A 24,366-nucleotide genomic window follows, 5' to 3' on the forward strand; every position below is an offset into this window, starting at 1 on the left:
ATTATCCTGAAGCCATTTCTGTAAAAAATAGCTAGATTAGATTAAATGGTTTAAGTAACAGGTCCTTTCTAATCCTATCCCACTTTGGCTGCAATGAGTGAGAAGTGCAGTGTCCCTTGGCTGCTACTGTAATTTTCTTTTGTGGCTGTTCCAACATCCTTAGTCTCTGATCTATTCCTCTTTGCAGTTTATTTTCCAAAGGTCACACAGCTGGGCATGAAAGGGACCTTTCATGAGTCTGTGTGAGGATTAGATGGAGGGAGGGGAAAGGAAAACCTCAAGAACACAGATCTGGTGATTCAGTGCTAAGGAGTGTCTTCTGCTGTTGCTTTCCACTTCTTGCATTTTTCAGTATAGCAAGACTTGAACGGTTTTCAGCATCTATTGGTCCTTTAGCCTCTGTTTCCAACATACGTGCCTAATATACATAACATAGTGTCATTCTTTTCACATTTTGAAACAAGAATCTTTGTGGGTTTTTTCCCCCTGTTTTCTCACACTTGGAAGGAACTCCCCACTAAGACTTGCAAAACTACTTTTATATCCTTCTTCAGGTCTTCACAGATTTCTTGTTTGTCGTGATACCTATAGGGTGGCAATTTAGCGTCTGTAAGACAGTTGGTAAGAGTGCTAAAATTATTGTTTAGCATGCTGCCTAGTACTTTGATTATTTCTTTGCACTCCATTGCTGGTCTATGTAGGTGTTTCTCCATGTTTACATCTGTGACATTGCTGGCCAGATTTATCAAAAGTACCTATTAAAGCAGGCTTATAGAAATAATTCTTAATTAAAAGATTTTAGTAAGACAAATGAGTCTGTTAAATGCTGAGAAAATCTTGTTTAGAGAAGAATTAAACTATAGTTGTATCTCAGAGTAGAGATTACAGGGTACTTTAGTCATGTTCCTAATTTCAGTAGAGTAATAAAATGACCACAGAGCACAAACCTAGTGACATTTTTGCCCTGATGAAAAGTGCAATGCATTTTGGAGCAAGGATGTTAGTGGTTATACTTAACCAATACACATACTTGATCTGAGATCTGTGCCTTAATATAACGATATAGCACTTACGATTCTTGGTTATATGATTGTGAAGAAAGCATGATAGTATGTTATGGTGTTCCTTCTGGTGCATTGTCTTTGAGCATAAGACTAACCAGAAACCACATTACACCTTTGCATCCCACATACTTAGCAGAAGTGACTAACTAGTGAGTAAAATGCATTTTTTGGGGGTAACTTTGTCCTACTGTGCTGAAGCACCATCATAGTATCATGTTAACCAGCTACCTATTAAACTGATTTGGGATAGAGTTGAATTTAGGAAGAAAATATGTACACATACGTGGCTCTTACTCGTCTCCTGAAATCTTCACTTTGTCCTCTCTAATGCTTTTAACTTTTTTTCCCCCAGGAGTACATCCTCAAAGGAGTGGTAAATGCAGCAGTTGGACAAGAAATGGGCTTGGTAAGTGAAGCCCATGAGATTCTCCAACTTCTCCAAGAGCAGAATATGAACAGATCTGTAGGGACTGGAATGGAGTAAAAGAGCCAGTCATTTAATTGCAGGATCTCTGAGTCTCTTAATCTTCTTCTGTATAATATTCAATCTAGAATGAGTGAAATGCAAATCTCTGTTGCTAGTCCTGACAATAAATCAAGATGAATTTGGCTTTTCTATCCTGCTTACAAAAGGCCTGTTTGCCTTCTAGGCATATATAGTGGTACATCCCCGTCTGTTCCTCAGAGTGTATTTTCATTGTGTATTGGAGCATCAGCTCTGGAACTCATGGTGGGTTTGTTGTTTTTTTTTTTTTTTGTCTCCCAGAGAGATCATCTGAAAATTGCTCAGCAATTTTTCCAGTTGGTGGGTGAATCAGCCAGTGAATGTGGTATGTTTGAAATGTCCTTTCTCCATTATGTAATCCTTTTTACAGTATCCAAATATATACCATCATATCTCTGTCTAACTGCTGACTGTTAGCATGACACTTGCTAGGTATTTTATTGCTATAGTGTGAGTAACAGTCTAACATAGATTTGAAAACAAATTTGCAAGCTTAAATTAGGAGTCTCAATTGATTCTAAACCTTACTACGTGAATTTGGCTGGCAAAGAGGCTATACTGCAAGCTGCTAATCTTCACTGATAGATTCTGTGGCAGTTTGCCTTTAACTAATAATCCCTATTACAGAAACAGAAAACAACAGCATAATTAGAGGAAGCGTGTGACTGAAACCTCACAGGTACAAATCTAGGACTGCTAGCGGATGCCTGTCGAGTTCATAGAGTCCTAGCACTGTGTGTGCCCTGGAACTGAGGATGATAAAAATGTAAAGAATTGGACTACAGAGAGAAATGGAGGCTCTGTGACTAACTCTTTGGTGGCATTAAAAAAACAAGAAAGCAAAAACAAAACTTAACAAAATCAATATATTTTCAATATGTACTTATTCAATAATGTACCGAAACAAGACTTTGTTTTCCTTCTCCTTACCAAAGTAAAACCAGAATCCTAAATAAAAAGACAGTAGTTGGAACACAGAAATTAAGCCAAAATGGCACTTCGATTGCAGGCATTGTCACTAGGACTGTTTCTTTAGGTGGATAACTTAAGCATGTTTATGGTGCAGAGAGCTTATAGTCCTCAGAGACAGAAGGCTGTCTCCTGTGTCCATGGTGACTAAAGAAAAGGGGCTCAAGAGACAGAGCGGCAGCACTGATGAAACTTTCAGAAATACTGTCGAGCCATTATGTTCCTCTTGCTGCCCTTATTCTGTTGAGATTATGCAGCAGAGCGCTTCATGTTGGAAGGCTGGAAGTGATTCCATAGATGAGGTTTTTCTAATGCATTCCTTTTGCATCGGGGCTTTCCCTTTGGAGTTGGATCCAAGTTAACAGAAAGGAGCAATATGAACTGCAGTAGTGGAGAATTCAGTGGGCATATAACTAACAGGGCTTGTGATGCCAGTAAAGTCACAGCATGAGTGATAAAATGGTGGTAGACCTCTTAATGCCCATAACAGTCATGCAGGTGTCATGAGTGACTGTAGCACACATAGATAAAAATAATGCAGAGATAGTCTGAGAAGAGATACCCTGAAAAGATGTATAGTGAAGATGTAGCCGAAACCCAAAATTGAAATCGTTAGGAAGCTAGAAGACTTAATTTTATTGTGAAATATTTTTAAACCCATATGCAGAACAAGATAGAGAGGCTGAGACTTGAGGTATGGTTGAGAGGAAGAGAAGAGGAAAAAAAAAAGAATAAAAGAACAGAAATGTAGTTCAATTAAGAAGATGGGTTATTTGGGAAAAAATGAGCCTATGGGAAGGATCAGTTCCAACAAAAGGTAAGTGGAAACATTGGTTTCCACTGCAAGCATCTTAGAGTCTTGGTACTTCCATGTAAAAACTGCTTTGTCATCTTTTTAGAAACCTGTGGGAGAGAGCTGACATACAGAAGAGCAGGCAGTTCAGAGTAACTCCTCCTTTAAAGGTGAAATAGTGTGGGGGGTTTTGTATCTTCAAATAAAGGACAGGTGGCGGTAAACAAACTGTAGACAGGAAATGGAAGAGGCAAACAGAGTTCGCTTTAGATAGGACAAAACAAAAAGCAAACACATGAAAACCAAATATGTAAGTGTTTTTAGACAAATATTAGATGTTTTAAAAGAAGATGAATAAAGTAGAACACCTGGGTTTAGAAGAGGGAGGTATAAAACTAAAATAATTTTTAAATGTGATAGGAGGAAGGTAACATGTAGAATATTGTTCCTATTTAATCTACAATGCGGTATTACTAAATAGATGATGCCAGTGGAGAAGTGGTTCTAAATGTTATAGAAGCCTTCTCTCAGAGTAAAGTAAATATATTTTCTTTATCAGTGAGTAACATGAAATTGTTTTAAATTACATGCTCAAATAGGAGAGTTATCATATTAAGGCTAAATATTCACCAGCCAGCCTGGATGGGAACAGTGAGTGGCATATTAAAGAGGTTAGAGATTTTATATAGAAAGATAATTAAATAATTGTTGGAGACTTCTATTCTGCCTATATTGCCCTACTAAATGCAATGACATAGCATGATATAAAGAATTTATTTTTAAATGCTAAGTTTTCATCTTTCTTACAGGACACACAAGTGAGCAAGTGACTCTAGACCAATACAAAGATTACATAGAACCTGATTAGAAATTTTATAATGAAAATCCCATTCTGATATAGTGATCTGAGTATAATCAAATTCAAAATCCATATGTTAGCAAATACCTCAAAAAAATCCCACAGTACTAATTTCAAGAAAGGAAGCTACATAATAACCTTTCTCATTTCTAACAGAAATTTTTCATTGAAGTAGCAGCAAAAAGGATAAAATGCACCTGATTTGAACACTTGAAGGAACCTTTTGTTTCTTTAAAGAAAGGGCTTGCATTCATAATTAATGAGGTATAGGGGACAAATAATGACATGACTAGGTTTGCCAATGGTACGAAATTACCCAATGAAGGAAAAATGAAAGCTTTCAGAATGATGAAAGCTGTGGAAGAATATCTGAGGCTGGGTAATAATATGCAAATTGAATTTAGCTTTGATAAATGCAAAGTAGTCCGGGGGGGGGGGGGGGGGCCGGGACACCTTAAACTGTATTTACAAAATTATCAGAAAAGTTGAAGAGAATTTTAGGAATTGATGAGGAAAGAGAGAACAAAACAAAATAATTACTGTGTCATTGTATACCACTGCGGTTTCCTTTCTTGAATACTGTCTGCAGTTCTAGTTCTTACATTTAAAAGAAAATGAAAGGGTACAATAAAGATAGCAAGAATGATCAGAGAAAGAGGATACATGGCCTGGAAAGTAATGACTGGGTTTAGTTACGTTCACAATATAGAACATCATAAATGACAAGGAGAAGAGAAGTAGAAAAGAATTGGTTACTGTACCATACGAAAACCAAGGAGCATTGGCATCATGCAAGACAATTAAAGCAAAGAGCACGAACTACTTTTTCAAATAACACTTTAACACTTTTTTGATACAGAATCTTGTGAGAATGAGAAGGTATTAAAAAAAAAAAAAAAGGAAAAAAAAAGAGAAAAGAAAAGCCCAGTGGCTGCTTAACGCAATATTTCAGTGATGATTAGAAGTCTTCAGTGCAGATTGTTGGAAGCTAGGAGAAACTTCAAAGGAAGTGGCATTACATAGCGCAGCATGTATTACGTGTGAAATCAGAATATATTCTTTCAATACTTATATTCTTATTCAGCAAGCTTCTGAACCAGATACACTTTGGCTCCAATAGGATAATTTTTATGTTTTTTATGTAACTTAGCATGTTAGCCACTATGTTGTATATTTGTGGTCATTTTTGTTCTGCTGGATTTAGAATTAAGAACAGAATTCTTGCTGTTTTCTTTGCTAAATAGCCAGCTCTGCTCCTGCTATTCAAGCATGTAAGTCATGCTTCAACACTTCTCACTGGGCCAGTCCTTGCAAGGAGCTTGTGCCACTAGATTGTCTGTTTAAGATCTTTATCAAGTCACTTAGCTGCTTTGTTACAAAAGTAGGTTGTGTTCACTAAAGTGAGGAAAGACTTTGCTCACAACTGTGTCTACAGGGCTCCTGAGTTTAATGTGGATTATCAAAAATTAATGGACTAAAATGAAGATGTGGAATATTTTTTCATTACAAATTTCTTTCTGACTTGCTCTTGTTAACTGCAGAAATCCCATGACTGCATTAAGAAAAAAGCAACGTCAGAGAGTTTAGGAAGAATACAGTGTAATGTGTTTGTCCACGTACACATTTCATCTCATGTTGAAAGTTATGTATTTTAGGAGTATTAGGGACACCCAAACAAACAAAAAAAACCCAAAACAACCCCAGAATCCCTCAAATCAGGAAGCACTTACAGTGTAAGAGTCTATACTCTCCCTCTAGCAGCAATAAATAACACCCAGAACAGCAGCTTGGTTTACTGCTTTGGGGTTTTTTTTTAAGCTTATTAAAAATTCTTAATCCCAGTGACATGAAATAGAACTGGCATTACAAAGAAGGATATAACTAGATTTTTACAATTAATTCTCATGTTCTCCCAGAGTCTCAACTGGGTGGAAAATTAAGCAGACCAGGTTTCTGAGATAAGTTAAGGATGAAATAGGGCAAGAGGAACATTAGTGAAAGTAAATTAACATCAATATTTCCATTAAGTGCAGTGTTTCTTGGTGCTTAACATCAGTCTTACAAACTATCCTAAAAACACTGGAAGGATAATGGCGGAAAGCACTCCTTTCATTTTCACTGGTCCTCTTTTAGGACCAAGCGAGGCATATGTGGTGTTGGGTGGGAGGAATGAAACACTTCTTCTGGACTTTGTGCAGTGTTTTCTTAGGTCACCCAAAGAAATTTTTCAAAATGAGAACTTATTTCTCTTCCTGCATGAGTCACATGGGATGAACGAGGACTATTAAAATTCTAGGGGTTTTGCCAGTAGCTTTTGCTGAGATGTGTGAGATTTACAGACGTTCTACTTGTTTTTTTAATGAAATCTTTCACTAAAAATACATGGAGGATGGTATACTGTGATAATGATCATTTGACATCATGAAGTAGTAGTGATTTGACATCACTTGCATTTGTGCATTCCTAGCTGTTGCTTGGGTTCATCCAACAAAGTGAAATGCAAGGTCCTACACCTGGGTTGGGGCAATCCCAGGCACAGCTACAGGTTGGGCAGAGAAGTGATTCAGAGTAGCCCTGCAGAGAAGGACTTGACCGACATTGACATGGCGGTCAATGAAAAACTGAACATGAGCTGGCTTCAGTGTGTGCTCGCAGGCCAGAAACCACCCATATCGTGGGCTGCATGAAAAGGAGAGTGACCAGCAGGTCAAAGGAGGTGATCCTACTTCTCCACTGTGCTCTCGTGAGACCTCAGTTGTAGTATTGTGTGCAGTTCTGGTGTCCTCAACTTAAGAAGGACATGGAGCTGTTGGAGCAAGTCCAGAGGAGGGCCACGAGGATGATAAGGGGGCTTGAGCACCACCTCTCATATGAAGACAGGCTGAGAAAGTTGGGGCTATTCAGTCTGAAGAAGAGAAGCTACATGGAGACCTCATAGCAGCCTTCAAATATCTGAGGGGGGCCTACGAGGATGCTGTAGAGGGACTCTTCATCAGGGACTGTAGTGACAGAACAAGGGAGGCTGGAGCTAGATGATCTTAAGGTCCTTTCCAACCCTCACCATTCTATGATTCTATGATCCATCTCTGACCAGTCTCTGCTGGTTGAGTCTAATTAAAATTAGTCTTAGTAAGCTTACTTCAGAATCTCTAAAAAAGTTTTAAAATAGTTCTCGAGTAACACAGCATGCAATTTTGGGGTAGATGACAGCATAGTATGATGGCAATAACCTTGCAATAACATAGTGGCCGCAAAGTTTACTGACAGGTATTTGTACTGATATGCCTAATTTATTTATGGCTTCACCACTTGTGAGCAATGTGGTAATCCCAAATGCATGGAAGTTAATTTTCATATTGCCTTTTTTCATTCAGTGTTTTTCCTGTCTCTTTGGTTTTGTTTCGTGTTTTTGTTGTTGTTGTTGTTGTTGTTGTTTAATACCAGTATTTTCAGTGTATCAGATTTACTTTCTTAGTGGAACTAAAATTAAAATATATTGAACTTCTTTGTCCAGGATAACTGAAAAGCTTAATTTTAAAGGTTGGACTTGATGATCTTAACAGGCTTTTTCAACCTAGTTGATGCTATGATTCTATGGAAAAAAAACGCTAGCTAGGTTAGAATAACAAACTCAGGCTTTGTATGAAGAGTCCTAAGGGTGAGAATAACTCATGGTGAAATTATGCTATGGAAATTGTGTCATGGAGAAGGCCTGTTACTTAAACAGTTTGTCTCTGTAGAATTTGCTGTTGAATACAGTCTTGCAATAGATATTGCATGCTGTAGAGAAAGTTGACAAGATGAATTAATAGTTTTTCTAACCTCTAGTATGGTCCTTTGCCTGAAAAGGCAAGCTATGCTATTTTTAGAAGTTAGCTGATTTCACAGTTGCCAGCAACCTTGGCAGTGATTTCCATTACCATGTGACTTTTAAGTTCTACAAATTTGCATTTCTCTTTTGAATTTTAGATACCATTCCAGGAAGACAGTGCATGTCCTCCTACTTCTTTCTTCTTAGACAGTTTGGTAATGTCCTGATTTACCTCAACTCAGTCAAGGTTAGTGTTATTATTTAGTACTCTAATGCATGTAATGAATACTAATGGAATTAGACTGTACTGTATGAGACACTCTGTAAACATAAAAGGATACAGAAACACAACAGTAACAACAAAACACAGGAACAAGTGAGATGTAAGTGGTCAGGTACAGCAAAAGGCTCAAAATATGAAGAAGCAGTTTTTAAGATAGCATTGTGCAGCATGATGGGTATGATTGTTTCCTCATACTTGCAATTTAACCATTTTCAGGCTTTCTGATGGCATCACAGAACATGGGGATAATAATTAGAGGAAGACAACAAAAAAATGTGGGTATTTATGGAGTGGGCAACATGGAAAAAAGCCAATGAACCAAACAAACGTTTTCTTAAGACTTACCGAATAAGTGATGGAGATTATTGTCAATTGCCATATTGGGGGCATCATTTTAATGAACAAAAGTGTGTAAGGAATATAGTACATGAAGGACTCTGAAAGTAGTAATGCTTATATTTTACAGGGAAAGCAGCCACTGAACAGCTAAGATAGGGCATTATTACCAAATCAGTAAGCTAAAAATATTTTTTTTGCAGAAATAATCTGAGTGGTACCCTTCGGGCAATGCTGCATTTTTCAAAGTAAGAGAAGGTGTTTGTGGTTGTCATAATACAGCATTATCAGATTACCAATATTCAATGGATAAAATGAATATAACTTACAGATACCCAGTTGTAAGTCGGATGTAAGGAAAGAGAGGGAGGCTGGAGTGTGATTATAGAGTTAGACAGCTGGAGTTTTGTTCCAATTATTTGAAACTAGACTTGTAAGAACTCTATATTTGGTAGGAAGAGGAACAAGTATCTCAAAAGAAATTACTAAGGAGATACATGTGATAAGCAAAATCGCAATGTTCTAAGGTGGGTGAGATCTAAAGAAAAACTATGCCCTGGCGGTGTTCAAGGCCAGGTTGGACAGAGCCTTGGGTGACATGGTTTAGTGTGAGGTGTCCGTGCCCATGGCAGGGGGGTTGGAACTAGATGATCTTAAGGTCCTTTCCAATCCTAACTATTCTGTGATTCTGTGTAATGGTGGCAAAAGCATCTGGTGGGTGAAAAGGTGCAGTGTTTTTAAACTTTATCTGGAAAGACAACACTGAAGAAATCCCAAGTGGCTGTAGGCACTGGAATGGCTCCATTGTAGTGGAATGAAGACACACCATCACCACCCCAAACTGGAGTGTGAGTGCAATTGAAGGAAAGGAAAGCTGGAACCTTAACAGTGAGATTTGTTTTGCCTAACTTGAGCCATCTAAAAGTCAGATTTCTAAGTTATAATCAATCATCTGGTCTCAGTCTTTAGCCAAGGGGGGCAGATGGTAATTTCCAGAGGAGAATTCATCCTATATATTTCTTACACTTACCTTAGAATGCAATGAGTCACCCCATAGAAATGCCTTGCTCTTGCCATTTCCTTTAAAAAGTTCTTAAACAACTAGTTCTAACCTGAAAAGTTTAAAGTTAAATGTGATTACTCACCACCTCCAAGGTATTTGGAAAAGCTTAGAAATGAGAGAGAGGGTATCATCTGGGGAAACAAATGGATTTGTCATTAATATTGGAAAGTAAGGCTAGTATTTGTAAAGAAAAGAGCCAGAAACAAACAAAACATTGAACAGAAATTAAGAGGGTGAAAGTAGGCAATGGAGTGAGCAGAGGATAGGTCAAAGTCATGAGGCAAGAGAATTGCTACAGGGAGGGGATTAGGTGAGACAATTATGCATCTGTGAGGGTATAAAGGAAAGTGTCATAGGAAGGGTTGGAAAGAAAATCTGAAGGGAAAAGGAAGAGCACAGAATACTCAGTGTTATTTTGTAAGATGTTAGTAAGAGCCTATGCAGTGGAAGTATAGGTGAGGAATAGATATAATGTTTAAAAACTGTCAGGAGGGAGGCAGAAATAGTGACAGGTACAAGTATGCAAGCCTTCAATCCTGCTATATTTATCAACTAGAAGGAGCGTTCAACCTTGTGAGATTTGGGAGAAACAATTTTATTATGTGTGCATAGAAGAGGGGAAGGGTTATCTGACTACTTGCATTTGGGTGTTTTGTTTTAAAAACTTACCTATTCTGAAAGCATGCAGAACTACCGTAACACACAACATACATATGTGGATCTCAGCTTGCAAGCTGGACTTGCCCACATATACACACCTTGGCATCAGTAACCATATATCTGTTTTGATTTGACCCATATTTAAGCAAAGATAATACTTCCTTGGTTTTCACAGTTGTAATGTGAATGAATTTATAAGGGTGAAACAAAATATTAAGCTAGGTAAAGAAAATTCAGTGTAAAAAAAAGATTGATGCCTTTCATTGCACAGTGGTGTACTCTTATTTGAAATACTGACCACGACCCCCTCAAATTCTGAAAGTAAGGTGATTTGGAGAATAACTAGAACTTGAAATATTATCTAAAGAGATCTAGAAGATAGATATTTGCCACAGAAGGAAGTTAAGAAAATAAAATTATACAAAATAAGGATTAGAATAATCAAGGTGTATTTGATATCTCCATTTGTATTAGGAGAGGCTGAAAACAAGATACAGCCTGTTGGAATTACGGCAAACTCAGTGTCTTTTCCAAGAAAATGCATGTTGTCCCACTCAGAACACAGTTGGTTTATTGAACTCATTGTCATAGTTCAAGGTAGGGTTGAGGTTGCAATTTTGGATGGTTTTATAGATTGAATCTACCAAGTTGCAATACAATTAAGCTTAAGTAAAATACGTATTTGTTAAATTCTTAAAGGGAATCATAAATACTGGTAAGTTGAGACATAATGTGGTTGATAAATAGCAAGGACTAAGGACAAAAGTCTTCTGCCTACTACCACTTTCACTGCATGATCCTTTTTAAGTAGTTCATAATTCTCATAATTTTTTAGCTGAGACTAGCCACTGCTCAGATTTACTTAGGTCATTCCCTTTCTCTTCAGGGCACAGGGATGCAAACAGTTCTTCCTGTGCCATGTTATAGGCAAGGTTTAGGTGGCTTTACAGTGACTGTTGTGCTTCATCCACAGGAATAAAGTTTAGTAGAATCTCTGCAGCTCTTTAAATGGAGCTGTGCACTTGTGAAGATTGTTTGCATTATATTCTCTCAGGAAACACTACCTTCGTTCATGATTGATTAAAACTGCTGTAGGCATGAGAAAGTCTCAAAGGATACCTTATTATAAATGTATTGCCAGCTGCCCTGAGGGTGACACAATAACACTGACGATCGACTGAGAAGACAAGCTAATTCAGGCTCAGCTGAGTTCTAGCCACAAAGAATGCTTCATTGTTCAACTGAGTGTCTACGCATGTCATTGAAATGGACATCACTCAGAGCACAGTTAGTTTTATGAAATGATTGAAGACCACTAAAAAGACCTCACAAGAGTGAAGTGCAGTACATGTAATGTAGTTTGAAAAAACAAAACAAAACATCTAGTTGCTGTGAATGTGTTGCAGCATCAGCAGCACTAGTTCATTTCTATTGGTTTTGGGTTTTGCAGCAGGTGTGGTCTCTAGCAATTATGCAGTTAGGATAAAATGACATTGTTTTTGAGTTTTGTTGTTGACAGAATTACTTTTCCATTTTCATTAAAAAATACGTAGGGGCTGTTTGAACAGAAGAATCATAGAATCATATAATGGGTTGAGTGGGAGGGGACCTTAAAGATCATCTAGTTCCAGCCCTGCTGCCATGGGCAGGGATATCTTCCACTAGACCAGGTTGCTCAAGGTCTCATCCAACCTGGCCTTGGAACACTTCCAGGGATGGAGCAACAACAGCTTCTCTGGGCAACCTGTTTCAGTGTCTTACCACTCCCATAGTGAAGAATTTTTTCCTAATATCTAGTCTAAATCTCTTCTCTTTGAGTTTAAAGCCATTCCCCCATGAAACTACTCATGCAGTAAAAGAAGAAACTATTCATGCTGTAAAACTAGTATTATGCTCACCAGCTTTGCTTAACCTGGGACTTGTGCTGATTCACATGAAACTATCGTTGAGGAAGAATACAGTAACGTGTTGTAATTCTCATATGGTGAAACCCATTAATTCACCCTAAGGGTACTGAAATGTTTTCACAAACTAAGCTTAAGATTCACCTGATTGGTTCATCCTCATGTTTTCACATAGCTTGCTATATTTGCTATACTTGCTGTATTTGAACCCTAATATAGACATCTGAGAAAACACGCTCCCTCTCCCCCCAGTCTCCTATCAAGGCACTAGCTTGATGTATGTGGTGGACGGGATCAATACCCATTGTTATCTGCCTGTGACAGGGAACAGAAGAAGTTCCTCAAGTGTCCCTACATCATGAAAGAAGATAGAGAGCTCTGGGAAGAGGGTTTACCCCTTGCTTTCCATATCTTTTGTACAGTCCCAACTATGCCTTTTGCCTCCTCCTCATGCTTAATGAGGGAACAAAACAAAAATCGTATCTTCCTACGCAAGTTCTGTTTCTTTTGTCAATGCTATATAAGGAAAACCATTTCTTCTTGCTGGAGTGGGTCCAGAGAAGGGCAATGAAGCTGGTGAAGGACCTGAAGCACAAGTCTTATGAGGAACGGCTGAGGGAACTGGGGTTGTTTAGTCTGTAGAAAAGAAGGCTCAGGGGGATCTTATTGCTCTCTACAACTACCTGCAAGGAGGATGGAGCAAAGAGGTGGCTGGTCTTTTCTCCCAAGTAGCAAGTGATAGGACAAGAGGAAACAACCTCAAGCTTTGCCTAATATCCAACCAAGGCCACAGCTACAGGTTGGGCAGAAAAGAGATTCAGAGCAGCCCTGCAAAGAAGGACTTCGGGGTGTTGGTCAATGAGAAAATGAACATGAGCCAGCAGTATGCGCTCGCAGCCCAGAAAGCCAGCTGTATTCTGGGCTGCATCAAAAGGAGTGTGACCAGCAGGTCAATGGAGGTGATCCTGCCCCTCTACTCTGCTCTTGTGAGACCTCACTTGGAGTATTGTGTGCAGTGCTGGTGTCCTCAACATAAAAAGGACATGGAACTGTTGGAACAAGTCCAGAGGAGGGCCACGAGGATGATCAGGGGACTGGAGCACCTTCCATATGAAGACAGGCTGAGAAAGTTGGGGCTGTTCAACCTGGAAAAGAGAAGGCTGCTTGGAGACCTCATAGCAGCCTTCCAGTATCTGAAGGGGGCCTACAAGGATACTGGGGATGGACTCTTCATCAGGGACTGTAGTGACAGGACAAGGGGTAACGGGTTCAAACTTAAACAGGGGAAGTTTAGACTGGATATAAGGAAGAAATTCTTTACTGTGAGGCTGGTGAGGCACTGGAATGGGTTGCCCAGGGAGGTTGTGAGTGCTCCATCCTTGGCAGTGTTCAAGGCCAGGTTGGATGAGGCCTTGGGTGACATGGTTTAGTGTGAGGTGTCCCTGCCCATGGCAGGGGTGTCAGAACTAGATGATCTTAAGGTCCTTCCAACCCTAACTATTCTATGATTCTAAGTTTAGATTGAATATTAGGAAAAATTTCACCAAAAGGATGATCCGGCATTAGAACAGGCTGCTCAGGGAAGTGATGGAATCACTGTCCCTGGAAGTGTTCAAAAACCATATAGACAAGGCCCTTAATGACATGGTTTAGGGCCCATCCCAGGACTTGGCAGTTCTGGGGTAACAGTTGGACTGATGATCTTAAAGGTCTTTTCCAACCTAGTTGATTCCACGATTCTTCCACACACCTTGCTGTTATGCATCCGGGAAGGCTTTTGGTACACCAATTATACTGCATAAACCACCCTGCTTTTTTCCATGCTCTTTCATAAGCACTGCACCTCTGCTCGGCAGGGATCCTCAATTCCATCTACGCTTGTAGTTGTGGTATTGTGTTCCACCTTAGCTCTACCAAGTCTACTGGGTGCAGCAGTGTAAGACAGTGCTGAACAGAGAACACAGTCAGCTTTTGGTCATCTGAGTTATCCTTCAATCTGGACATATGACCATTATCAAATCTAAGCTATTTGGGTCAAACCCAAATATCAGGCTAACTTATACCTAGAGTTACATTTCCTGTTTTGGCACATACAGCTTTTCTGAAAAGATGCAGATCAACCTGACTTGTCATTAACTGGGTTTGTCCAGTCTAATATTACGGGAGAGAAAAATGTGGTGTTGCACATCGGATAGAGCACATGTAAGCAAAGCCTGAGCTCAAAGAAGTCCCCTCGCACCTATTACACACCAGGCAGGTGTGGTGCCTGCCTACAGCTGCTACTGCAGGTCCACCTCCATCGTGGGATGCAGTGTGTCAGACTAGCGTGTATCACACAACCAGATACACTGGATCTCTTGTTGCACCTTGAGAAGTCCTGGAAAAACAAACTGTTCATCTCCTTAAGCCATTAGGGAGTCAACTACTTATTTACCACCCTAGTGGTGAAATAAGTGCTTGAGAGGTGAAAGAGACCATGGCAGCACAGCGTGTCTTCACATGCCTAAAGTGAAAATTATACCCACAAAGCTGCCACTGCAATTTTGATCTTGGAGCATTCCCCAGACATCTCATGGTTAATACTGTGGAATGTTCCAGCTGTGTTTGTAGTCACGAATGTAGGATGGAAAGCCAGTCCATAATTTTCTACCCACTCTTTATAAATGCTGTATGTTCATAATGCGGGATTTTCCTTTTCCTTCCCATTGTCTTGTTATAGTCTAAACCAGATTGGAGAGCAGGGGTATTTTTAATGTTATTATACCATGGGAGGAGGGTTTTTGTCTTACTTATTTGGATTTTGACTGTGCGGCTTATTTTCCAGAGTTACTTCTACAATGATGACACTTTTAACTTCAACTATGCCCAAGCCAAAGCTGCCACAGGCTGTTTTAATGAGGCTGAAGAGGTACGCGTTCACTTTCTTTAAAAAACAGTGGAAACATTTCCCACATACTTTCCTCTTTCCTTTTTTCCTTTTTTTCGCTCCAGATCTTCATGTTGGTTGAAAATAAGCAAGTTGTGTAGAATATCATCTTCCTCTTCTTCTCAGAGGAAGTGAAATTCTCAGTGAACACCATTCAGAAAAGATTATCTTGCTAATCTTGTAATGTGAGCAATACGGGAAGTCATGCTGCTTGTGGTGCATCACAAGAGTGCTTGCAGCTATCTCTAATTGATCAAAGAATGCCCTCTTAATCAGATTTCCTAAGCTTTGTCTGGGATCCCAGGCAGTCTCATTGTTCAGGCTGACTAGGGCATGCTGGGTAAAAGACATCAAATAGTTAGGAGCTTCTAGGTGTCCCTAGAAAATTGTATCTAAATAAATAAATAAATAAATGTGTTCCTCTGGGAGATGTGCGAGGAAATGAGGAAGTGCTCACTGTCTTATTCAGCAGCATCCAGATGCAGCTGGAAGAGATTAACTTCTACACACACCATTTTTTGCGTCTGTGTGCACTAGAAACTTAATTCCAACTAAAATATGCAAAAGCAAATAGCTATTATGAAGATGGAAGCAACATTTTTCACAAGACCAGAAAGAAGACAAGCCAGAAAAAATCCCAACAAAACAATCATGTAGTCAAAAGTGAATCATACAGGGAGTTTTGGTTTGGGTTTTGGTTTTGTTTGTTTGTTTGTTTTGTTTGTTTTTCCTGTCTTTCTGACTTTTTAACTCTTCACGTTTCTCAACAATGGAGCCCCCCAGGTTTTTTCTTTTTCTCTTCCCCCCTCTGTCCTCACACCCACGCCCTTAATTTCTGTAACCTGAAATTGCATCTGTCTTTAAGAAAAATATCCAAGACTGTCATGCAAATTGGATATATATTTCAATTCACCTACCTTAAATTTAGTTAGCTTAATGAAAATGTAGGTGACTCTTTCAAAACTATGCTACCTGGCTACAGTGATTCCTGAGACTTCATAAAAATGATAATGCTGTAAGTAAGCTTTAGCTGCAGCCAGGCAACAAAGAAACACAAAGCTGTAAACTGCTGTTAATCCACATTTTACCTCTTACGTTCTTACAAATGATTCTATATAAACTTGGGCTTATAGCTGATGCATTTAAATAACAGAATTATGTAATTACATTGATTAGTCTGGCCTAATGTGTGATGTTTGATTGTGATGATACTCTCATAGGAAGATCACCCTCCTCCAGTGTCTCATAAACTTGTAAAATACCTCCACATACAGCACTTACGTTATTTAAAAGCTTACCTCCCTGGAAGTAATGAAACAAACCTATGATAAAATGCTACTTACAGTGACAATGCTGGGTTTTTTTTATTTCTTCCCTCCTACCCCTTCCCCTCCTTTCACCACCGCCTTCCCTCTTCCCCCCGCCCCTGCAGCCCAAATTAGGGGATCAGCAATGTTTAGCCAATAAAAATGTCAGTAATTTGTCAAACTTCCTGTTCCAGCACATATATCTGTTCCTATAAAGGTATTTGGAGTTTTGACAGTAGCATCCAATATAGCTACAGATAAACCTGCAGAGGGGCATAAATAGCTGTTTTCTGTGAGAAAAGCCAGAATACACTTTTAAATGTATAACTTTTCCACACACATTCCTTTAGATGTAGAATGTAATAAACCGGTATTTGTACAGTAAGTTACAAAAGACAAATGTTTTGGCTCAGAGCCTCACTGAATCCAAAATGGTTTGAAATGGTTTATTCCAGGCTGACCTGGAATTCTCTCTGACATGTATGGGGAGGAAAGGCTCATATATATGTGAGACTTCCGGTATTTCAGAAGATGCTAATGTAATTGCTTGCACTGCTTTCTAAACAAACACATTCCAAATAGCTTTTCCCATAGGCCCAGTGTTCCTTTGTGCTGTTTGTGTTGCATGGCCGCCCACTGGCAGTTGTTCAGAGTAGGCTGCACCCTCCTCACAGCTTGCTGTTTCGAAGCTGGAAAAGTCCCTTGATAAGCATGGCCCTGTTTGAATCCTCCACCTACTAGACACAGAGAGATGAGATACCCCCCCCACTGCACTTGCGTACCCTATCTCTTCTCTTGAAGCAGTCGTTCATGTGGCTTCAGCCTTAGCTGCATGTTGAAACGAGGCAGGTCTGCCTTCTGTTTGTTTAAAAGTACGTGCATGTATAATCTTTTATTTTCCTTCTTCCTTCAGGTGTTCCTTTTGATCCAGAGTGAGAAGATAAAGCGTGATTTTGTTTACCTTAGCTGGCTAGCTCGCTGCTGTGAGTCACTTCACTCTCAATGTTGCAGAATACAGATCCTCCTCTATTGCATCAGTCTTGGCAATCCACTTTCCTAATTGAATTTAATGTTGTAGGTGGATTCAGAACTATGAAAGTGAAATGCTGATTGCACTAGTTACAGTGTGGGTGGTTCTTGCACCTTTCATACATCTAGCTTTAGTAAGCAATTACTGCTTCACTGCAATGCTGTTAGAGCTCTGTCAATGCAGCTTTGTCCTAACCAGTGACCCTTTTTCTTCTCAATTGTCTACTCAATTGCTTGAGTGAAGATTTTCTGTCTCAAAAGACTGAGTTGCAACTTTTAAAATGTTCAGACTAAAACACAGAAGCATCCATACTGTGTCAGTCCCAACGGTCTATCTACCTACAGGAGGAGCCAATGTCACTTGTCTAGGGAAGAGAAGAATCAGGCAAACTTTCACAGTATTTTTCTTCCTACTGCATTACTGTTCATATTCTCCAAACTTCTGTGCCCGAGAGACGTCCTTTATAATCTCAGCATGTTTTTTCTTCCAAAAACTTTTCCGTTCTTCCCTTGAACCCAGAAAACTTTTTCTATGTTTACTATCCTATAGCAAATTATATTTAGGTTTTTTAACAGTTTTTAAAACATTGCAGAGTACACCTCTGTACAGATACAGCTATCGTGCCACATGTAAAATAGTATAGAAGTGAGCTTGTCTAATAGTTCAAGACTGAGACTCCATAGGTTAATTTGTTTTCCTTACAGTGCCTCAATACAAAAATGTTCTCTTATCTAACCATTTTCAGTAGTTGTACTTGAAATGTAAATATGCATGTTTTGGGACATTATGCCATACAGCAGATGTGATAAACATCTCTAACATGATCTCTCAGGCAGGCACATCTATGACTCCATTTTAGGACATGCCAGTTTATTTCCTTTTTCATTAAGCTGTGGTACCTGATTGTGTTTGAGTGCTTTATATGTGAATGTTTTATGTGAATTTTTTTGATGGGAGAACTCTCATTGAAAAGTGAATAGGTTGTTTAGTAGACAGTGTTCATTCCTGTGATTCTGTGCTATAGTAGTTCTTTGACATACATCTGGGGATGCAGAACTCTTTGAAGGTGCTACTTACTATATAAGTGGATTTAACACCACATTTTCAATTAAAAATTTTCTAGCTCTTTCATAGGAGTTACTCTTTATTTTTGAGTGCCTTTTGCAATTCTGAATTCCTGCTGAAGTTTCCATAGAGCTGCTGTATTCTTCTGTGTCTGTCTTAAAATTTGTTTTTTCATTCTGTGCTAGTATTCTAGCTGCTAGAATTCTTTGCAGAAACAACTGCTCAGTGATGAATATAGCTATCTTTTTGTGGCAAGTACGTAAATCACTATTAGATCCTTCTGGATAAAGGCTGCTGTAGAAATTACAAAGGATCATAATGCATTCATGTCAGAATATGATTAGGTATTGAGTCGTAAACAATTCAATGCTGAAATATTTCTAAAGGGCAAAAAGTACCAGAGATGCATCTTTTTTGGATGCAAGATGTAACTGTACTATTTATATCAAATTCATCTTGAGAAGGTAAAAAAACCTCTGAATTAGCACAGTACTCAATTTCTCTAGACAGATGGGTTGGTATTTGGAGATTAAGACCTGGCTGTTTGCCACTGTGTATGGTATCTGGAGCTGATGAGAGAAAAACCTGCTTTGATGTCTTGCTGTCTTCTAAATTAAAAGTGTCTATAAATCCTGTGATTTGGTAATACATGTTTATTGTTGATGACTGCCACCCATTCTACCCGCAACATACGCTTTAGAACAGTGGTCACAGATATAATAAGCTAAACTGTCCCTCTTTTGAAGCAGCATGAGTGGTACATGTGTGACCGGCCAGCTACTCTTTGAGTCACTGATAAGACTTGAAAAAGAAAGGGATACTTAATTTCATTTTCTTTTCTGCCAGTACTTGAATGAGTCTGGGATTACCAGTATCAACCTCAGTAGTAACAGAATGGGTTCTTATCTCCAGAAAATGAAATATTTGCACTTTTTGTGTTCAGAGACCCTAGTAGAATTTCCACTAGCTGAGATGGAAGATTCATATTCTTCTATTTCTATTTGTGTATAGCAGTGGTGTTTAAATTTAAAGGCCAAAGAAAAATTCTAGTCATATAGACAAATATAAAACCAGCACAAAATCTCAGGAATTTGGAAACATTTTTTCTAGTAGACGTATAACGACAGGTTTAGTTACATTTGAGGGGGCTTCATACTCACAAACACACACACACCTTTTTGGTTTGTTATGAATCATGGGAATTGAATGTTTAGATCAAGGTAGGCATCAAGTATTAAAGACCTCGGTTTGGTGCCAATTAAAATTTTTCCATGTGTAAGAATACATAATCCTAAATCTCACCATCTAAGTGGATTTCTACAGTTCATTGTCCTGCATAAAATAACTTCTCTAATGCTTTCCCTTCTGTTCCTTAATCACATCTTAAATCATGAGAGTTGTGCTTATTGCTGTATCAGTGAAATACAAACTGAGATGTAAATGCTATAATTATTCCTCTTTATGTTGCTATTCTCTGATGAATTGGCTGCTATTTCTAGTAAGGCAGAAGATAAGGACAAGTTTCCCTTCCCAAAGTCATGCTCACGGAGCGAGGCAGACATTTACATTAACAAATTTTGGAACGTTTATTCCACCTGCCACTGAGTATTATGTGGGGCATATTCTTTTCACAATCCCAGCTTTTTGTTGTTATTGCAGATATTGTGAATAAGAAACCACAGTTGGCCTGGAAGCTCTATCTGAAGATGGAGACGTCAGGAGATTCATTTAGCCTATTGCAGCTCATTGCCAATGATTGTTACAAAGTGAGTCTTCTCTTTAGAACTTGGTGTATGGCATGTTAATTCAGTGATTAACTTTTTTTTTTGATACTTTTCAACATTGTCATCACTAGTGAACTTCTTTTTATAACAGCGGGATATTTAATAATGTGGATGAGTTGGCAAGGTTTAGTCAGTATTTTAACCTACAGACCTTCTTGATAGACAGCCCTCTGAATAAAACATTGATAATTTACTCCATGCTTGAGCTGTCAATAACAGTTTCTTATACTGCCATTATTGGTAGAAATGACAAGAAACTTCTTAGAAAAAAAAATAAATCTAGCATAGATTCAGCAAGGAGCCTTATGTTGCATTTTTTTCCCTGGACTTCCCTGCATTTTTTTCCTTAAAGCTTGTAGTGGCTTCACTCAATAGAATGCTGAATGAATGTGGATGGAGCAAGGTCAACAGCATCCTGAGACTAGCTGTAGCTTGATGCCCCATTGCTATGTTGATAGCTGGGATGCAGGACTTCTGGCTAATGTCTTGCTGCTTGTCATGTAAGATCTCATCTTGTCCATGTAGGGAACAGGACATGACTTGGGGTAAAGCATTTCCTGCTTTTGTGTCAGGTAGAAGAAGGACATTGAACCAGTATCTGCTTATTGGAACTAGGTCAGATGCCAGTTTGGAGAGATCGGTATTATTTTTTTATCTTTTTAGATGACAAGTCTGATATTGCTTATACTCACTATCTTTATTCTCACCCATTTAAGTGCTTGCCAGTCACCTATGGTTAAAATCGCCATTCCTCTGAAGAAAATTGTATTTTCTATTCATCTGTTCATCCTGTAGTACCTGTGTTTCTCTGACTAAAGTAACTCCCACAGCCTATCCAGGATTTTTCTCAGCAGATGCAGACTCCCAACCACCAAAGCATGGGAGGTTGTGCTCAGCCTACCTTCCGTGCTCTGTTATGGGAAGATGCTAGCCATAAAGAACATTGTTCTTCAGTCTTGCCCAAATTAAGAATACTCACAGTCATAAATAAGGTGTATGAGTTATGCTGAATTAAAAAGTCAGTTAGTGTGGTCACTCCTTTCACACTGACTGTTGCCAACCAACTTGCCTCTTGTTTCCATTTACAAATAGAGAATTGAAGGAAGAAATGATAGGGTACAAAGATTTTCCTATGCTTAGGAAAATTTTGGATTACAGAGTCACTGAATCTTACTTTGTACTGTACTGTAACAGTGAAGAAAAAAATTTAGTTCCAAGTTAAACCCAAAAGACATCAAATATGTCCCTGTGACCATTACGAGGTCTCTGTGACCATCCTCTGTGACCCACATGAGGAAAAGTGGTTCTGTTTTAAAATGTTTGGACTAGTTGGAAGTTGATGTTTTTTCAAGGACTTCAATATAGTCAGTACAACACTGGCTAAGGCACCTCATAAAAAAAGAAGTTCTGTAAGCTAGTGTTATCTGTATATGATTAAAACAACAGTGCAGATCATTGCCAACTAATGAAGCTCACAGTGCAGTTTTTCTATAATGTTCAAAGACATTGACCAGTAATGTTACAATATCACCTCTTTCCCTATGTAGAACTGAAACGTGCCTGTTCTGTATCACTTGCTGCCTGCAGAAAAACAGCAAAATGCACATTGCTTCTGTGACTTAGTGCTGATTTCAGAAAACTGAGCTCACGATTTTTAGTCGCCTTCTAACAGATGGTCATATAGTTAGTCAGGAATAATGTTTCAATTTTCTGTGCAGTTGCGTCAGTTTTACTATTCAGCCAAAGCATTTGATGTTCTGGAGAGACTGGACAGCAATACCGAATACTGGGAAGGCAAGAGAGGTGCTTGTGTGGGTGTCTTTCAAATGATCTTAGCTGGCCAAGAAGCAAAGTGAGTATTCTGTGTTGTATCTGAATTTATTTTGCTCTTTTCTTACTTCCAGTCAGCTGTAAGCCAGAATCATCATCTTACTGTGAGGGTGGTGAGGCACTGGAATGGGTTGCCCAGGGAGGTTGTGAGTGCTCCATCCTTGGCGGTGTTCAAGGCCAGGTTGGATGAGGCCTTGGGTGACATGGTTTAGCGTGAGGTGTCCCTGCCCATGGCAGGGGGATTGGAACTAGGTGATCTTAAGGTCCTTTCCAACCCTAACTATTCTATGATTCTATGATTAGCTTTAGGTCTACGTATCCTCTTCCAATTCTTTATTGACCTTTCAGAAAACAGACACTCTGGCCGGTGGTTCCGTATGCAGCATTCAATTTTAAGTGTATCTTCCACACCAACAGTTCTGGAATATATAGTGGAGAATAACTCATCAGTTAATGCCATGAACTGTATGAAACCAAAATACATTAGTCATAATACTAGGATGAGTTAAGTTATAAATGTACTATATTCATGAACTGAGGGAAAAGCACCTCATTTCATGTTAATGGCATAAGAATGGAAAACTGTCCCATGATATTTTAAAAAGTTCACAGAACAGAACTAAGAAAACATTTACTCAATGCTGTTGGAAGGACACAATTTGTCTAAACAATGTGAGTAGATGCGACTGTGTTTTCACTAAAATTTGCTTTCTGAAGACACTGTACATGTCAGATAAATATACTCACTTGAAAGCTTAAGGGAAATTACCTGTGTTACTGATAATTTTGCTTTCGGCCCATTTCACTGGATGGGAGAATAAGACAGAGTAGTGGGGCTATATTTAAGGACTGATCCCTCATGAATATTCTGCTGTAATGCCAGATGGCCATTCTCCCCTGGCTGAAGTTGCTGTTTCATACATGACTAGTAGGTGTCTATCTTGGCTTCTACACCCTTCTTGTATTCCCTTCTCTGCTGGAGTAATCTCATTACTACTGCACCCTTCAAGTGTCCTTTTAGCAATTACTGCAGTAGATGCAGTGAAATACACATAGGTTGCCTGGTTTTCAGTATGCATACAAGTTCTTGTAGTAAACTAACTGGTAAACTGGAGCTTCGTACTGGTTTATCATATTGGTAATGTTCATTTCCATGTTATTTGTATTAATGTGTAAGGTGCTTTGGCAGTATTAAGCTAGATGTTTCCATACTGAAGACTAGCAAACAGCATTAAAGTCAAAACCAAAAAAAGCTTACTTTATTCTGGGGAGCTAGTTTGCAAAAGTAAAGATTTATATATGAATATACATATATGCAAACACTAAACTCCAAACTAATTACATTTTTCTGACTTTCTTGCTTTTAATTTCTCATTGCAATGGAATACAAGGTGGGTTTTATGTGTTCCCTGGAATCGCATCTACTGTGCATTTTTACCTCTAACTGCTCTGCAGATGAATGGACCCCTCTGTCTAGGAACCATGCTTTGCAAACTAGTTTGGATATGGGTAGTTGTTTATTGTATAAGCTGGGTCTTGCCCTCATTTAAATCTTTGCTTTTCACCTTTATAGAGAGACTCTACGGGAAGTATTGCATCTTCTGAAGAGCACTGGCAATTCTCAAGTAGAATACATTGTCCGCATCATGAAAAAGTGGGCCAAGGAGAACAGAGTCCCTGTTTAAGTCAGTGTCACAGAATGAACTGGGTCAGTTACTACTCTGTGTGTGTCGCTTCAAGATGTGGGTCCTGGTTTCTTCTGTGCATTCTGGGTATCTCCTTCCTTGCAGAACTTTAAACAATCAAGCAGATTGACCCAGCTGAGCAACAGTGGAGTGGAGTGAGATTGCAAAACATGCAGCAAGTTTGGTTATGGGGTTTTTTTGGTTGGTTGGTTGGTGGTATGTTTTTAAACCTTTACCGGTACTTTTTCCATTGCATCAGTCTCTATTCCTCATTCTAATTTTCAGGTTTTTAGTAATAATTCCAGCTGTCCCCAAGTCAAAGTGCTCCTCAGATTTTTCCACACAAGTTACTGGACTGCTTTGTGGGCTTTTTTTCCAGCAAGCCTTCTGGCCTCTGGAGAAGACTCATTTGTTGAATGACTGAGACAAATTCATTCAGCGAGTGATGGAATGTGCATGTAGAGAAGATGACAGTGACTAGCAAAAGCGAGC

The 24,366-nt window shown here is 38.9% G+C and overlaps 1 protein-coding gene across 2 annotated transcripts in view; it reads left to right on the forward strand.

Moving 5' to 3' along the window:
• The window catches only part of IFT56 (intraflagellar transport 56), a gene marked incomplete at its 5' end in the record, with an annotated part of 49,270 nt that extends 25,119 nt beyond the window's left edge, over positions 1-24,151 (forward strand). For both annotated transcript variants that reach the window (XM_080635342.1, XM_080635343.1), the window contains 8 exons: positions 1,417-1,470; positions 1,831-1,894; positions 8,160-8,248; positions 15,072-15,155; positions 17,394-17,463; positions 20,235-20,341; positions 22,078-22,211; positions 23,763-24,151. In XM_080635342.1, the coding sequence (XP_080491468.1) occupies positions 1,417-1,470; positions 1,831-1,894; positions 8,160-8,248; positions 15,072-15,155; positions 17,394-17,463; positions 20,235-20,341; positions 22,078-22,211; positions 23,763-23,874 (714 nt within the window). In that variant the 3' untranslated portion in view covers positions 23,875-24,151. The remainder of the gene's footprint in view (positions 1-1,416; positions 1,471-1,830; positions 1,895-8,159; positions 8,249-15,071; positions 15,156-17,393; positions 17,464-20,234; positions 20,342-22,077; positions 22,212-23,762) is intronic.
• Between the last annotated feature and the right edge of the window lie 215 nt (positions 24,152-24,366).

This window comes from Psittacula echo, assembly GCF_963264785.1.
Source record: "Psittacula echo genome assembly, chromosome: 1".
NCBI lineage: Eukaryota > Metazoa > Chordata > Aves > Psittaciformes > Psittacidae > Psittacula > Psittacula echo.